Source organism: Spodoptera frugiperda, chromosome 19, assembly GCF_023101765.2.
Source record: "Spodoptera frugiperda isolate SF20-4 chromosome 19, AGI-APGP_CSIRO_Sfru_2.0, whole genome shotgun sequence".
In the NCBI taxonomy this organism is placed as follows: domain Eukaryota; kingdom Metazoa; phylum Arthropoda; class Insecta; order Lepidoptera; family Noctuidae; genus Spodoptera; species Spodoptera frugiperda.
Genome location: NC_064230.1, coordinates 406,499 through 424,642, shown reverse-complemented (window position 1 = coordinate 424,642; position 18,144 = coordinate 406,499). Strand labels below are relative to the sequence as shown.

Genomic DNA, 18,144 nt, shown 5'->3' with positions numbered 1-18,144 from the left:
CAAAATCATCCCTAGCATCAAATATGAAAGTTCTGAGCGATGCTGTCTCTGAAATACCTATGAAAATCTAAGTTAAAATCTAAATCATATTAATCTAATAACCACCCATTTCAATTCCAGCTGGACTTCAGCCACACAATCCAGAAATCACCAAAACAGGACAGCTACGTGCCTGAAAAGGAAATCACACAAGACCTAGACGAGATAGACACCCTACATGACCTAGAGCAAGAATTTGAAGCGGACAACTTCGATGAATGCACCAAATATGAAATTATTTCCACGGACAGCCCAGACATCATATCTAGAGGCCGGACAACGTCCTCAAGAAAGGTCTGCTCAAGGAACTTTGTCTTCGGAGCACCCTTGGCTGATGAAGAAGCCTCCACCAGCTTCAACAAGCCCACCGTCTCCGCTACAAGAATGCTGAACTTTGACGATGAAGAATTTGACTTCCCTTCCCCGGTAGTCAAAAGACAAGCTGCCAAAAAATCTTTAAAATTCACCGAAACACCTACAAAATTGACACATGAGAAAAGTGACTCAAGTATTGGTTCTATGTCTTTAAGCCAATCTCCGGTCACTAAGATGTATACAACGGAATCTACAACTTCAATGGAAAGCGGTTTCATATCTGAATTGGAAGAACCGTTCTTAGAAATTGATGAGTCAAATTCTCCAAAAGTTGAAAATTTCAACGATCTGATCTCCGGTCAGATAAAGTCAAATGTTGCTAACGTTACTCAAGAAAAAACGTTTCTACGGAGACCTTTGAACAGGAGTTTGAGCTACAACCCTGAGAGTAGAGCAAGAGTATCTCTATTCTCTATTCTGGAGAATCCTAATATACAGAGAAATAAGAAGAGAGTAGAACGGAGTGAGAATGAAGTCGCTAACAAGAGAAGACGGTCAAACTGCCACAGTCCTATACCGGAGTTGAGTGAACGGCCTCAGAGACCGGTGCTGCAGCGAGCTTATTCAGAGAATAATGCTCTTATCATGTCTGCGATGGCTCGATGTAAGTAGTATTTCTTATATTCATCACATACTCACGCCTTTGTCGTTGTCTCATTGTGGCAACTGAAACAGATACTCATCCAAAGCACGAGGTTCCATTCTCGAATGTAGTCATTATTCTGTATTTCGTATTTGACTCTTTAGATTATCCTTATGGTATGATATTAGTCGCTAAACGAGCAGAGAGATCACCTGATGGTAAGCAAACGCAGAGGCGTTGCAAGTGTGTTAGGAATTTAAGGGTTCTTGGGGAATTGGAAGTTGGGAAGATTTATTACAAAACTTACACTTAAACATTCAAAATCCCATCAATCTCACACAATCTCTAATCTCCAATCTCTTTCGTCCACAGCAATCGTAGATCCGGACTTAATAGGCGACTTCTCGGTGCCCTACGCCCTCCCTCTCACTGAGGGAGATCACTCCGACCTGAAGAGTATTTCCTGCGACACCCTCGCCGGGCTACTGAGGGGAGAGTTTGATAATGTCATTAGTGATTATCAGGTAAATATATTATCTTCTTTTATATTATATTTTGTATATGTAGGTTCTTAGATATAGTTCCTAGGACGTTGTTTTGGTCTCAAGCAGTCCTGGGTACGTTTTTTGGATGGGACAGACATAGCATTTTTAAGTGGCCAGAAGGTGTCTCAGATTCGATTCCTGGGATGAAATAAAATGACAATCTTATTTATGAATGATAATCTTATTTAGTTTTAATAGTATAAAATGGAGGAGGGTAGGGAGGCATTTGCCCTGCAGTGGGACGACCATGGCTGAAATATATAATAGTATAAATCTAATTTGAGAGCAATCTCGTTCATACTTCATGTAAAAGTTTAGTATTCTTAATAAATTAATGAGTTTTAAGACTTTTAATAAAATGTTAGTTCAAGTAATTCTATTAGTAAATCAATAAAACCTACGGGGGTAGATTAAACGAAACTTCGGATTTGTGAACCGGAGTAGGCCACAGTGCAGTCAAAAAAACATAAATTACTAGCTACTTCCGCGCGGTTTCACCCGCTCTGCTTGGCTCCTATTGGTCATAGCGAGATGTTTTATAGCCTATAGCCTTCCTCGATAAATACACTATTCAACACAAAAAGAATTATTCAAATCGGACCAGTAGTTCTGGAGATTAGCGCGTTCAAACAAACAAACAAACTCTTCAGCTTTATAATATTAGTATAGATAAATGGGTCGAAAAACAAGATCACACATGTACCTGTGATCAGTTGAAATCTATCAGGCAAGATTTAACTGTTCAAGGGATTCGAGATGAGTTCACTGTAGAAGTTTATGAAACACATGCACGAATTGTTCTTAAGAAGGGCGATCATGAAGAGTTTAATAAGCGCCAGACTCAGCTCAAAATGCTGTACAGTGAATTGCCTGACTGTAAAAGTAATGCTCCAGAATTTACAGCTTACAGGATATTGTATTATATTTTCTCCCCCAGATAATCGACTGCCGCTACCCGTACGAGTATGAAGGCGGCCATATAATGAACGCTATAAACTACTACACTCCCTCTCACATCATGAAGTTGGTGGACCAGCCGGCGCCCGAGAGGAAGGCGGGCTCGAGGAGGAGTATACTCGTGTTCCACTGCGAATTCTCTATTGAGAGGGGACCTAAGCTGTAAGTATTTGATATGTTTTTATAGAAAAGTAATTTTTTCAAAGTCAAAGTCAAAAAAGCCTTTATTTCAATTATTCCTAAATAAGGCACTTTTGAAACGTCAAATTGAATTGTCTGTCAGTCTGTCTATCAGTGAAGCTAGGCGCTATTAGCTATAGTAGTCAAATTTTTATATCAAACTTATATTTATGGGAAAAAGTTTTTTTAAAAAAAAAACGTTGCCCCACAATAGGATTTTCTCCTGTGTTGTGTGTGCGTTTACAAACATACAAGTTCACATACACATGACATCCAGACCCGAAACAACAATTTGTGGATCACACAAAGAGTTGTTCCGTGCAGGAATCGAACCCGCTACCCGTTGCACGGCAGCCAGTTGCCCAGCCACCGCGCCAACCGTGCAGCCGTATGGAGATCACTCATATGATTTAAATGAAACTACAAGTAGTACTCGTCCACAGAAGCATAATACAACTAAATATTTCAACGAAAACAGAAAATTAAATAAATAATGAAATTAATCAAGTATTAAATTCTGTATGAACAGCTCCATGTTCCTTGACCACAGAAGAGCTGTAATGTTGTAGGTTGTCTAGGAATGTTACGGACATGCGGCGCGGCTGTTATAATGCCGTATTTGTAAACAGTGTTCAAATTAGCTCAAAGAGAATAATGCACTTTTTGGCTTACCTACTGGGCGTATTTCGCTCATTTTTCTTATATTGTCAGCCAAGATGATAACAAATATGTGGTTTAAATTAAGTCATAAAAGATTTCTTTATATGGTATATGTGAGGACAATGCAGAGACATTGCAACGTACAACACAAATGATAGAACTTACTAACCTAATAATCTTAATTACCTCTCCATATAAAACCACCCTTAATCATCAAGTCTAACCAAACCTTTTCTTTCTCCACAGCTCAAGATTTCTCCGCTCATCAGACAGAGCAAAGAACAAGGATCGCTACCCGTTCCTCAGCTATCCTGAGATATACCTCCTCTACGGAGGATACCAGGCCTTCCATCGGTCACAACCTGACCTCTGCGCTCCATTCGGATACACGCCAATGAGAGATCCCAAGCATGCTGCCTCATTAAGGGAACATAGGCAGCATCGGTAAATTATTGTAGACTTTAGACTTGTATAGGTCATATTTGGTCAAATCACATCCTTACTGCCGTTCTTAGGGACAATTAATGACTACTTAAGCCTTTAAATTATCATATATAGTAGCTTATATTGGTCATATTTGGTCAAATCGCACCCTTACTAACGTTTCAGAGACATTTAATGACTATAATGACATTTAAGCAACTATAAAATATTAAGTTGCTTATATACACCCGCCGCAGTTGTATATAAGCAACTATAAAATATTAAGTTGCTTATATACACCCGCCGCAGTTGTATATAAGCAACTATAAAATATTAAGTTGCTTATATACACCCGCCGCAGTTGTATATAAGCAACTATAAAATATTAAGTAACGATTTTGTTCCGAAAACAATTGCTAAGGACTAGGTTAACACATTAGTAGAGGAATAGCCTTTAACAGTTTTTTGTTGGCAGTGAAAGGCTTAAGTAATCATTAAATGTCTCTAAGTAGAGTTAGAATAAAAGTGAGTGTGAGAGTCATGTTTCGGCACTACTAGGCCAGCTCGACCGGAGTGATACCACGGCCGAGCAGAAAACCGACGTGAAACAACGCTTGCGTTGTGTGAGTGAGGTTACCGGAGGCCCAATGACCGAAAATGACCTTAAAAATGGCCTATATAAGGTTTAAATTTGTCAAAATTACTATTTGAGACCTGTAAACAGATGAAGCAAGTACAAAGAGGAGATGCCATAATGTGATTGTGCACTGTGACACAAACACGGCCCTGTCCAATGATATTATAAGTAAACAGGTGTAGATAGGGTATAAGCTCAGAAAGTGTCACATTAAAATGTGGACAATTGGCGCAGTGTGTGTAGTATGGGAGCTAGATGGGACATAGAGAGGGGCGCGGTTTGTAACGTCCCGCGCTCCCCGTAAAGTGTCACGCGTTATGTTAAAGGGACATCCAGTTATGACATCTCTTTGTATTTGCTTCATGTGTGAATGAATACAAATTTTAGAGGATCAAGACTTGATATTGAAAAGTGGGTGATTGTATATAAGGTGTTCTAAAAGTATCTGCCACGGCTTTAATGGGAGGTAGTGTTGTGTTTGAAGATTACAATAGTGAATATAAATTATCGTACAAAAATATCTACGTATGAAAGAGCTATCTCTTTCACTGTCTCTGTCGCATCGTGTGTATTTGTGAACCACTTTATACAGAGTAGAGTCAATGTTTATTTAACTTCTATACATTCTCAAATTGAATTAACTGGTCCGGGGCAAATTTCTTCGCTATTGTAATCTTTGAACAAACACTACCTCCCATTAAAGCCGTGGCAGATATATTTAGAACAACTTATATGTGCACCTATGTCTATACCCTTTGGGACGGACTGTAAAAGACTAATTCCTACTTCTGTCTACCAGAAGTGTAAGGCGCTGTATATAGCGTAAACTAAGATATAAACAGATAAACTATATTATGTTTGACAAAAGTCTCGATTGATAAAAAGATTTTTGTTACTTGTATATAATATATAGTAGCTACTGTGTTAGTAGAAATAGTATTCAGAGTCTATATTTGTATATAAAAAGGTTGACAAACGCACTTGTAGCGCCTTTAGTGTTACAAGGGTCTATGGGCGTCGATTGCTTACCATCAGGGGGACTTAATACGAGTTTACTTTACGTTTAAAGTAAGTAAGGTAAGCGTCCACAAACCCGCATCGTACGCATCGCACGCATTCCGTATGACGTCATCGGTACGCATCGCATGTAGACATTGCCGATGATGCGGTCCGTACGATGCGGATCAGTGGACGCAGTTGTATGAGTTTCTATACAAGGCAAACTAAAATCCGTTGCGTACGATGCGGGCCTGTGGACGCTTACCTTTTATGCTACAGGTGATCCGTCTGCTCGTTTGCCTCCCAAAATTCTCTGAAGACTTCATCTAATGCAGTAGTTGCTTATATATCTCTATTATATAAGTCTTGTACATAAACGATGCCATATTATGTTTTAAAATATATATATACGTATAATTTGAGTCAACTAGTACAAAATATATATATAACAGCGGGTTATTAAAACCTTGTATAATCTAATTATTATATCTTGAAGCCTATCAACCAAGTTATTTAGTATGTATATAAGAAAATAAAAATATATTCAGTACAGAGACAATAGCTATTGTTATATTGCGAACTGCTAGGGAGTGGAACTCTTTGCCGGAGTCTGTGTTTCCTGATGGGTATAACCTGGGTGTCTTCAAGGCCCGAGTGAATAGGTTGCTTATGGGCAGACGTGCTCCATCGTAGGCCGCATTATCACTTACCATCAGGTGAGATAGCGGCCAAATGTCGACCCATTAAATGTAAAAAAAGCGGGTAGCAAGGGTAGCTACCTACCTAGCAAGCTTACCGGGGCTCCGGCTCGAAAAGCAGGAGTAGGAACGGGGTGGTTTTTAGTCAGTAAGAGTCTGACACTCCCTCTCGCCTCGCCCAAGGCGGGAGAAGTCATTAAATGATATTTCCCCATAAAAAAAAACTATTGTTATACTAAATTGTACGCTTTGTAACGAAGCCATATCTTTTGTAACTCAGTCGGCTCTAGACAGCCAATGGCTACTGTCTATGTACTGAATCTATCTCTGTTTACTTACCTATATACTGAGTTACTTGGTTCCTAACTTAATGGTTCAAAAACAAGATTATTCAAGGATTTTAGTAAATATTGCTGAGATTTTTAAGTTTAATAAGTGTCTTACATACTTCTTTATAAAAGTATATGTAGACTATCTTTTGCCTGTGCCTTTATTCGCCTTAATACGGTAGATGACTAATTTTTATTTCAATGTCCGTCTTGTAGATTATTTTAAAATATTAGACACGTATTTTTTATTTTCTTACGGAAACGATTACTTTCAAAGATATAACGGTTTGAAATATCGCGTGACGTCACTTCTAGGTACGTTTTATACGTATAAATGACGTATTTGCTCTCACTCCTAAACTTTGATAATATCTTGTATGACAAAATAAAAAAATACGTGTCTAATATTTTTTCATTACCTAACTGACGGACTAAATAGACTTTAACTTTTCATACCTATTATGTATACATATAAACCTTCCTCTTGAATCACTCTATCTATTAAAAAAACCGCATCAAAATCCGTTGCGTAGTTTTAAAGATTTAAGCGTACAAAGGGACATAGGGACAGAGAAAGCGACTTTGTTTTATACTATGTAGTATAAGGCACTTGTAAACTTAAAAATTAATATAATTGTATTTAAAATTTTAGTAGATAAGCTAAAAATATTGCTATCCCACCTTGTTTAGTTTTTAAGTTACATACTTGACATTGCAATATATAAAATTTTATATAATATTGAAATTAAGTTAAAATTTTATGGAACAGTTTTTTTAATAGTGGTCTAAAGAAATTAGCTTTTTCGTTGGGTTTTTTTAACTAATAAATAATATTAAGTGTATAACAATTTGATATAACCAGCGGGTGACAGTCCACTGCTGGACTACGAGCCTCCTCTACATAAGAGGGTTTGCCATAATCTCCGCAGGCAGGCGGGTTGGAGATCGCAGTGTAAAAGGTTCAGGTTTATCAGAGAGCGCTGCTGCACGGTCTCTGTCTAATGTTGTGTGTCTTAGTCGGGTATATGACACCCACAAGAAGAGTAGAGGTGGTTATGTCAATTGTTATATATTTAGTATTATTAATGTAATATATGTTTAAGCTTTAATATCTATATTTGAAGTGCGAAAAATAGCTAAAATTCTTAAGTTCCTTGTACATACATACATACTTATATAAAATTTTCCAAATTTTTCTTTATTTTTTTTTTGGTTGGCAAAAGATTTTTTCTTTTTTATTAAAATATTGCAATATTTCTTGAATACGCTTCTCGATGATTGATTGATTATGTTTTTTTTTAATTATTTTAATTTTATTTAAGAATTTTAATTTTCTTCGGTTGTCGTGTTAGTTTAAGGAGTTTATTATTAAATTAAATAATTTTGTTTGTATGTCTGTATGCTGTTTTTTAAGCGTTTCTAAGCTTGTCAAGTGCAATGTTTCAAAAACCTAAGGACAATACGAAAATTTTGACTTAAAATAACTATTGAAACACATAAAATATTATTTTGATCCTATACTTTTGACATTTTATTCCCAATTATGGCAAAATTTGGCACTTTTAATGCTAACCTAGCTAATACTATCTGTTACCGGGGCTCCGGCTCGAAAAGCAGGAGTAGGAACGGGGTGGTGTTTAGTCAGTAAGAGTCTGACACTCCCTCTCGCCTCGCCCAAAAGAAGTCATTGGATGACTTTCCCCCTTCAAAATAAAAGCTAAATATATCTTATTCCTCAATAAAATGTGATTCAATATAAAATTTAATTGTGACATGAACAAAATTGAAACAATGTACTTTTTTTTTATTTAATTTTAGTGAATTTGACTCGGAATTCAATGAAATTTTTGTTGTATAACGATAACGCTTGAAAAAACTGCTTGTATACTTATATACTTACATTTTTATTTAACTTTTATAAGTATATAAACACTTTAGTATTTATTCATTTTTTGACATAAATATTTTGTATTTTAAACTTATAAGTGGTGAAAAGAGGGTGTTAGACACTACTTGCCTTGTATACACCACTTTATGGGAGAGCCATGCTTCGGCACTGCTGTGTCGGCTCGACCGGAGTGATACCACGGCCGAGCAGAAAACTGACGTGAAACAACGCTTGCGTTGTGTTAGTGAGGTTACCGGAGACCCAATTACCCTTTTCCTAATCGCCGATTCCCCAACAACCCTTAAATTCCTAACCCCCAATAAGCCGGCAACGCACTTGTAACGCCTCTGGTGTTTCAAGTGTCCATGGGCGGCGGCGATTGCTTACCATCAGGTGATCCTTCTGCTCGTTTACCGGCTTATGATTTCTATAAAAATATGTCTTAAAATAATCAATACTAAAGTGGATTTTTGAGAATACGCTTATTAGCAGAATTATAAGAATTTGTAAATATTTTTAGTTTGTAAGGAAATGTATTAAACAAATTAGGTGCCATATTTCTAAGTGGCGTCTACAGGCGATACGATATGTCTAAATTCTAGCGATTTTTAATATATTATGTATAATTGTTTAGTGTTTAAGTATAAAATTGTGAATTTCCCCTATGTTTAGTTAGTTAGTTAGTTATATTTTTTAAATAAATAAATAAATAAATTATGTGAAAAATTACCTTTTTTTGTCTTTTTTATCGTATTTTTACCTACCTAATACCTATTATAAGTGGAAGTGGAAATTGGACAACACTTTAGACTCAGTTACCCTTAGTATGAGATTAAAAAAAACGTCCCACACTAGGATTTTTTCCGGTATCGTGGGTGCGTTTACAAACATACAAGTTCACATACACATGACACTCAGACCATTTGTGGATCACACAAAGAGTTGCTCCGTGCGAGAATCGAACCCGCTATACGTTGCGCGGCAGCCACCGCGCCAACCGTGCAGTCATTTTACTCGTACGTAGGCTTTACGTTCAAAGTAATCGAAACTAAAACGCGCTCTGATTGGTCGGTTTATTCGAGCCGGAAACTCCTACCACTCCTACTAAGGGTACAGATTCCCGGAGCTGCAGACTGCCTAGCGGGTTACCGGGGCTCCGGCTCGAAAAGCAGGGGTAGGAACGGGGTGGTTTTTAATCTTACAGTCTGACACTACCTCTCGCCTCGCCCAAGGCGGGAGAAGGCATTGGATGATTCCCCCCCCCCCTCCATAAAAAAGGGTACAGATTCGATTCCATAGTCATTTCCAAATCCATACCAAATATTATATGATAGTAATCTAATACTGATGGGCTATATGCAGCCCGTATAATCAGGCTGACTGCCGGCGATTGCGGTAGTCTCCAGAACTACTAATCCAAATTGAATAATTACTTTTGTGTTGAATAATCAATACTTCGTTTATTGAGAAAAGCTATAGGATATAAAACATCACGCTATGATCAATAGAAGTAAAGCAGAGCGAGAGAGAGAACAGAGAGAATTGGTGTTGTCTTGGTCAAACTGCATTGTTTAGACGTTAGACCAAAAATTTTTTGACACCCCTAGTATAGCCAATTTCAGTTACTAATAAAAGAGAGATAGTTAAACTAGTCCTTAAAAGATTTTGCTTTGATATCGTTGCTAATAAAATTAAGCCATATATAAGCGCCCGACTTTTATTTAAAGACTTGCCGTAGTTCTCTAAAACATTGCTAATAAATTTCTGTTAGGCGTTTTTGTACATACATTATTTACCCAAAAGAAACTAGTTATGATTGAATTGAGAAAATATTCGATTACTTTAACATATACGGGGTTTAAAAAATAAATGTTTAATATTAATTGAGCATTATTACCGAAATAATTAAGTAGGTAATCAAATTATATACTATTCTACCTCGCACAGTAAAACTGTGGAATGAGTTGTTGTCGTCAGCGGTATTTCCGAACCGATACGAAAAAAAGCGTATTCTTTTTTAAAAGGCCGGCAACACAGCAGTAACTCCTGTGGTGCTGTGGGTGTCCATAGGCGGCGCTGATTGCTTACCATCAGGTGATGCGTCTGCTAGTTTGCCTCCTAATCCATAAAAAGTAGGTATTATTTTAAGATAGGGGAAATGGGATAGATAGAATAAGAATTGGCAATGAAAAGACGATATTTCAATTATTATAATATATTTATAATCATTACAAGTGCATTTAGCATATTTTTTTTTACATTTTTTATATACATTGCTTTTTCTAATATCTACAAATAATTGTATAAACAATTATAATAAAAACTAATCAAGTCAATATAACTTGCCGAGTCGTTTGCATGTGTAAATGAGATAGAAATAGGTGTACATAACTTTGTCTTTTTCATACATAAATAAATATTTATTACCTATTTGTCAATTATTGTTAAAAAATCAACCTCTTTTTTGAAGTATGTTAACATACTAAAGCCTGCACTTTTTTAAAAACCGTATCGAAATTAGTTCAGCCAATCGCGAGATAGTTGCAGTCTAAACATACATATATTTTCATTAAAATTATTAAAAGAAAATGTTAATAATTTTTATAATTAGACAGAGTGTTTTGGTCGATAATTGTGGCTTTTTCTGTACTTTTTGTTTTGAGGGGGAAATTAACACAATGACTTCTTCCGCCTTGGGCGAGGTAAAAGGAAGTGTCAGACTCTTACTGACTAAAAACCACCCCGTTCCTACTCCTGCTTTTCGAGGTAGAGCCCCGGTAAACCCGCTAGGTAGTCCACAGCTAGATGGGACATAGAGAGGGGCGTGGTTTGTAACGTCCCGCGCTCCCCGTAACGTGTCACGCGTTATGTTAAAGGGAAATCCAGTTATGACATCTCTTTGTATTTTCTTACTCGTTCTCCATTCGAAGCTACACTTTGGAACGAGCGCCTAGCTTCACTGGCAAACAGACTGACGGACAATTCAATTTGAAGTTCCAAAAGACCATAATTTAGGATCAATTAGCTATTTCCGCGACGTTTCACCCGCTTTGCTTGGCTCCTATTGGTCATAGCGTGATGTTTTATAGCCTATAGCCTTTCTCGATAAATGCACTATCCATCACAAAAAGAATTATTCAAATCGGACCAGTAGTTCCGGAGATTAGTGGGTTTAAACAAACAAACTCTTCAGCTTTATAATATTAGTATAGAAGTATAGATTGAAATAAATGCTTTGACTTTTTTTGCTTAACGGGACAAACGCTTTTAAAACCTATCCCAATCTCATATACACATTGAAATAAGTTTAAAAATCCCTGAATTATTTGTTGAATAAGAACGATAGTCTATACGATTTGTGATCGTGATGTTTTTCAGGCGGTTCCACGCAGTTCCGATGCCCAACTGTACTCGCTTCGACAGAAGACTGTATCAATTCAATTATATCTCTCGCTCTATCATTGAATATCTTTCCAAAATTATTTTCAACTGACTCAGTTTCCTGATCCGTTCTACTTATCACAATATTATTATCAATGAAGCTGTTTTGTAAGTCTGTCTCTTCAGTAACGTCTTTTGAATCGTCATATTCATTATAAACAGTTTTATATGTGTTTTCATCTTTAGGTGAATGTAATTTCACATCTGTTGCTGTTTCTACAGAAATATCTTCATTAGTAACTTGTGTTTCATGTGTAACGTCTAAATTTTCCAGTGTAACTACATTTTCTGATGTAACGAGATCTTCTGTGGTGACTTTTAGGTCTGTTGTTGTATTTTCTTCAGCTGTAACGTCGTGATTTTCTACTGTAACTTCGGAAGATGATGTTGCTTCTTGAGTTACTGATTGTTCTTCTTTCGTGACGTCTTTCAGTTCAGTTGTAACGTTTTCTTGTGTAACGGTTTTATCTTCTTGTGTGACATTGGTGTCTTCTGACGTCACAGCTCTCCCTTCTGACGTTACATCTTCAGATGTTACTGTAACATCTTCACTGGTAACTTCGTGTGTAACGTCAACGTTTTCTATCGTAACGTATCGGTTTGAACTATCATATAGAGCTTCTGATGAGTCTGTTTTCTCTTCTGTAACGAATTCTTCTGTAGTTTCTCCTGATTCTATTGTTGCTTCTTTTACTTCTAATGTGACATCGCTATCTGAATTCTTTTCTGTAGTCACATCTTTACTGAGATGGTGATGGGACTTCTTATGTTTCTTACTAAGCTTAGTTTTACCACCTTCATTGCTATCTTCAATTAAAACAAACTTTCTATCATCCTTTACCTTTTCAGCGCTTCTATCGCTATCTTCAGCAGTCACATCGCTAGATTTATCGCTTACATCCTTAGATTCTTTATCCTCTTCGCTAGATTTAGCGCTGCTGGAAGCGCTGTGTGATTCAGAGACATCAGCCGTTTTATCATTCACATCTTTTGACTCTTCAGTGGATTGCTGTTCTTCACTGGTAGACTTATCGCGTTCACCATCAGAGTTGCTAGAACTGACATCGTGAGGACCTGCTCGTTCATCATGACTGGATTTCGCGGCAGAAAGGATGTAAGCTAAAGGCTTAGCTCTATCCTTACCATGCAAGGGAGTGATTTCCACAACCTGCTTCTTATGAGAATTGAGTTTCCTCCACCCTTTCCTCTTATGTTCCTCTGAGCCTCTGTATGGAAGAACTTGGATCACCTTTTTACCTGGTTTGCGCCTATGTTCAGCGGATCTAGCCTCGCTTTGAGCTAGGCTGCGTTCTAGAAGTGGTATCAGCAGTTCAGCTATGTTGCCATCGTGATGGTGATGGGATACGAAGGGTTCCAAGTCTTCGGAAGGTGGCTCGTGGTTGTCCACGGAGCGACATGCCAGTGGCGCCACACACGCGCTCAGGAGACACAGTCCTGGAATTTAAATGGTTAGAATTTGGTGACGCCTGCTTCTCATGCATGATGGTGCGGATTTGAAACCTGACATGTATCAATGTGAATTTTCCGCGTTACATGTTTGATTGCACGGTTGGTGCGGTGGCTGGGTAGCAGTTTCGATTCATGCACGAAGCAACTCTTTGTGTGATCCACAAATTGTTGTTTCGGGTCTGGGTGTCATGTGTATGTGAACTTGTATGTTTGTAAACGCACCTACGACACAGGAGAAAATTCTAGTGTAGGGATTTTTTTTTAAATACTTGTAAAATTATTTAGATACCACTGACAAACGGTGGAGGAAAACATCGTGAGGAAACCTGGGCTTATAATTTCTGATTATAAGTTTGAAATGGCCAACCCGCATTGAGCAAGTGTTGTGATGCTCAAACCTTCTCCGTGTGAGAAGAGACCTTTGGTCAGCAGTGGACACTTATAGGCTGTTGATGATGATGATGGTAAGTAAATATACAAGTTACTAACCTAATAAAAGTGTGGCTTGAAAGACGATGTAGTGACAAGGATTGAAAAGGGAATGTTACGATGGTTTGGACATGTAGAAAGGATGGATGAAAGCAGATTTACGAAAGAAATATACAAGGCGAATATGAGTGGGACCGTCGGTAGAGGGCGCCCTAGACGGACATATAGCGACTAGATTGGCGATATATTAAAAACGGGCCAAATTAAAAGTACCTTTAACCGACGAGCATGCATTAAAAGACTGATGACTGTTGATGACGCGAAAGAAGTGTGTAAGAACCGTGGCAATTGGCGTTCCATTGTCTCTGCCTACCCCCATGGGAGACAGGCGTGAGGTTATGTATGTATGTATGTATGTATGTACTTACCTAATAGTATGTTCATTTGTGTTCGGGCGACTGCGCACATCTCTTAAACTGTATGCTCCTTTTATACTCAACCTTATAACTATGCGTGAAGGTATAAATTACCTTGACTGATTCAAACAGATTGGCAACACTAGCTAATCATGATTATCACGCCTTTTCATTTAGAAAGAGGCTTGGCTGATGGATGTTAAGGAAGAGGATGACCAAAGGAAAGTTTTAAGTGTGGGAGAGCCATGCTTCGGCACTGCTGGGCCGGCTCGACCGGAGTGATACCACGGCCGAGCAGTACACCGACGTGAAACAACGCTTGCGTTGTGTAGGTGAGGTTACCGGAGGCCCAATTACTCCCCTTCCCAATCCCCGATTTCCCAACAACTCTTAAATTGGGGTTAGCCCCAAAATGCCGGCAATGCACTTATAACGCCTCTGGTGTTTCAAGTTTTCATGGGGGGGAACGGCGATTGCTTACCATCAGGTGATCCGTCTCGTTTAGCGGCTTATACCAGTGCCGAAGCATGGCTCTCCCACACTTAATAAAATTCCTTGAGATCCACTAGCCCGACCTGGGAATTGTACCAGCGACTCTTTGCATGAGTCACTCCTACAATCCAGTACGTACGTAGGTTTAATTAATCAACAGCAGTCATACATAATCAGATTACCTTCTCACTGATTAATCATTAGTGATCACTGGAAATACTAGCTTAGAGCCGCGACTGCGGACTACCTAGCGGGTTTACCGGGGCTCCGGCTCGAAAAGCAGGAGTAGGAACGGGGTGGTGTATAGTCAGTAAGAGTCTGACACTCCCTCTCACCTCGCCCAAGGCGGGAGAAGTCCGCAGCTCTGGATATAATGTGCGCTAGTGTTGCAACACAAGAGTACGTTCACAATATCAATGTGGATCTATCGGAATAGGGATGATGACAGGGTATGAAAATTACAAATCTATTTAGTCCGTCAGTTAGGTAATGAAAAAATATTAGACACGTATTTTTTTATTTTGTCGTATAAGATAAAAATACTTAGATAAAACGAATCAAAGTTTAAGAGTGGGAGCTAACTACGTCACTATTGAGTATAAAACGTACTCAAAAGTGACGTCACGCGATATTTCAAATCGATATATCTTCGAAAGTATTTGTTTCCGTAAGAAAATAAAAAATACGTGTCTAATGTTTTAAAATAATCTACAAGACGGACATTAAAATAAAAATTAGTCATCTCCCCTATTGTGTTAAAAAGTAATCCACCTGATGGTAAGGTAAAGCCGCCGCACGTAGACACCTGAAACACCAGAGGCATTACAAGGTCGTTGCCATCCTTTTTTTCGTGTTAGAAATTGGAAGATTAGGATGTTTGGGGAGGGGGTAATTGAGTCTGCGGTAACCTCAATCACACAAAGCAAGCGTTGTTTCACGTCGGTTTTCTGCTCGGCCGTGGTATCACTCCGGTCGAGCCGGCCCAGCAGTGCCGAAGCATGGCTCTCTTACACTGAAGATAAAATTGATGAAGTAGGGGTAATAAATAAAACACTGTTACATAGTTATATCTATGTATTGCTGGTAGTAAGTACATAATAATTAATAATACATACAATAAATACTTATTTAAATCAAATACAATCAAAGAAAATTAATTATCAACATTAGACAGAGACCGTGCAGCAGCGCTCTCTGATAAACCTGAACCTTTTACACTGCGATCTCCAACCCGCCTGCCTGCGGAGATTATGGCAAACCCTCTTATGTAGAGGAGGCTCGTAGTCCAGCAGTGGACTGTCACCCGCTGTTGGTATTTAAGGAGCATGCTATCCTTATCATTTTAAAGTAAATTATAGAGATAGATATATTAGAAGTAAATAGGTACTTATATACTACCAGCTTATAATAATAAGAATATACGCACACATCCACATTTGAAATATGATTGGTCAAGAAGTTTTTTAAATTCTTACGATAATTAAAACTAAATTTCAGACATATGCATTACATGTGAACATTAGCTCATGACGATACCTAAGTACGTGTGTCGTTGACGAGTCAACCTCGCTACCATCAGTTGACTGGACAATACACTACATGAGCTGATTACATGTGAACATTAGCTCATGACGATACCTAAGTACGTGTGTCGTTGACGAGTCAACCTCGCTACCATCAGTTGACTGGACAATACACTACATGAGCTGATTACATGTGAACATTAGCTCATGACGATACCTAAGTACGTGTGTCGTTGACGAGTCAACCTCGCTACCATCAGTTGACTGGACAATACACTACATGAGCTGATTACATGTGAACATTAGCTCATGTATTTAAAAATGCATGTATCTGAATGTAGACTTAATATTTATTTTAATTAAGAATTACTCATTAAACTAATTTTGATTGACAAAAAATTAAGTTATTAAGTGGTTTTATTTAGCCTGTTTCTTTGTTTGGGTCAATGTTAATAATTGTAATGTCTGACGACAGATAAACTCTTTAAAACTCGAACTCAATCTAAAGCTTTTGTATTTCACATCGTTTATTAAATTAAGACACTACACATTAGACAGAGACCGTGCAGCAGCGCTCTCTGATAAACCTGAACCTTTTACACTGCGATCTCCAACCCGCCTGCCTGCGGAGATTATGGCAAACCCTCTTATGTAGAGGAGGCTCGTAGTCCAGCAGTGGACTGTCAACGACTGTTAACTTAAAATAATGTTTGTCTTAGCTTAATTTATATTATAATTCTACTTATAGTAATAGTAAGGCTTATTTTATATTTAATGAACAGATTAAGAGTACGAGAGAGAAAGAGATAGAATATTATTGGTAGGTAGCTATATTAGGAAGATCTTACAAGATGTATGTTCATTGTAGATTTAAAGTAATATATTTTTTTAAATGAAATACTTACTTTATTTGGTTCTGTACTCTGATTTGAGGGGGAGAAATCATCCAATCACTTCTCCCCCCTTAGGTGAGAGGGAGTGTCAGACACTTATTGACTAAAAACCACCCTGTTCCTAAAAACACAGCGTTGTTTCACGTCGGTTTTCTGCTCGGCCGTGGTATCACTCCGATTGAACCGGCCCAGCAGTGCCGAAACATGGCTCTCCCATATTTAAGAAACACCAAAACTGGGGCCCAATAGGACTGATGTCTGATCCGGAGCTGCGGACTATCTAGTGGGGTTACCGGGGATCCGGCTCGAAGGGCAGAAGTAGAAACGTGGTGGTTTTTAGTCAGTAAGAGTCTGATACTCCCTCTCGCTTCGCCCAAGGCGGGAGATGTCATTGGTAAATTTTCCCTCTTAAAGAAAAAGCGTTGTTTAACGTCGGTTTTTGGTATCACTCCGGTCGAGCCGGCCCAGCAGTGCCGAAGCATGGCTCTCCCAGACTTAAACTGTAGAAGGTTGCTAAAGCGTAAAAATATTACGTTTTTATGATAAGTATTTAAATAAATTATATTTTCATATTATACACTCAACATATTACTTTATTCTCTTTCACAATTACTTCTTGTAAGATCTCCGACTAATATAATAAATATAGAAATATCACTTTTTAATAATAGGTATTTAACTTGAAAATAGTAACATCTAGTTTATTTACTATAGTACCTATGTATTGTTCCACATGATTTCGAGATGAACAACCGATCTTTATACAGCTTTTACACGTAAATTGCCGCCGCCCATGGACACTTGAAACACTAGAGGCGTTACAAGTGCATTGCCGGCCTTTTGGGGGTTAGGAATTTAAGGGTTGTTGGAGAATCGGGGATTGGGAAGGGGAGTAATTGGGCCTTCGGTAACCTCACTCACACAACGCAAGCGTTGTTTCACGTCAGTTTTATTTGAGGTCGTGGTATCACTCTGGTCGAGCCGGCCCAGCAGTGCCGAAGCATGACTCTCTTAAGGTAAGCGTCCACAGGCCCACATCGTACGCATCGCACGCAACGGATTTTAGTTTGTCTTGTATAGAAACTCATACAACTGCGTCCACTGATCCGCATCGTACGGACCGCATCATCAGCAATGCGTACATGCGATGCGTACTGATGACGTCAT

At 38.3% G+C, this 18,144-nt stretch overlaps 2 protein-coding genes across 5 annotated transcripts in view; one reads left to right on the top strand and one right to left on the bottom strand.

Annotated features, from left to right (window-relative positions):
- Positions 1–18,144, top strand: part of LOC118281129 (M-phase inducer phosphatase) — a 219,828-nt gene that overhangs the window by 36,450 nt on the left and 165,234 nt on the right. For 2 of the 4 annotated variants that reach the window (XM_035601612.2, XM_035601613.2), the window contains exons 3-6: positions 121–1,018; positions 1,370–1,521; positions 2,480–2,661; positions 3,586–5,665. In XM_035601612.2, the coding sequence (XP_035457505.2) occupies positions 121–1,018; positions 1,370–1,521; positions 2,480–2,661; positions 3,586–3,787 (1,434 nt within the window). In that variant the 3' untranslated portion in view covers positions 3,788–5,665. Of the gene's footprint in view, positions 1–120; positions 1,019–1,369; positions 1,522–2,479; positions 2,662–3,585; positions 6,061–8,562; positions 9,043–18,144 lie in introns of those variants that run through there. The other 2 variants (XM_050700498.1, XM_035601611.2) reach the window with 2 other exon arrangements.
- LOC118281246 (uncharacterized) lies at positions 11,425–14,110 on the bottom strand. The gene is made up of 2 exons (XM_035601825.2): positions 14,082–14,110; positions 11,425–13,209 (listed from the first exon to the last, which is right to left on the bottom strand). Exons 1-2 carry the CDS (start codon positions 14,095–14,097, stop codon positions 11,636–11,638), a joined length of 1,590 nt encoding a protein of 529 aa, XP_035457718.2. The 5' UTR covers positions 14,098–14,110; the 3' UTR covers positions 11,425–11,635.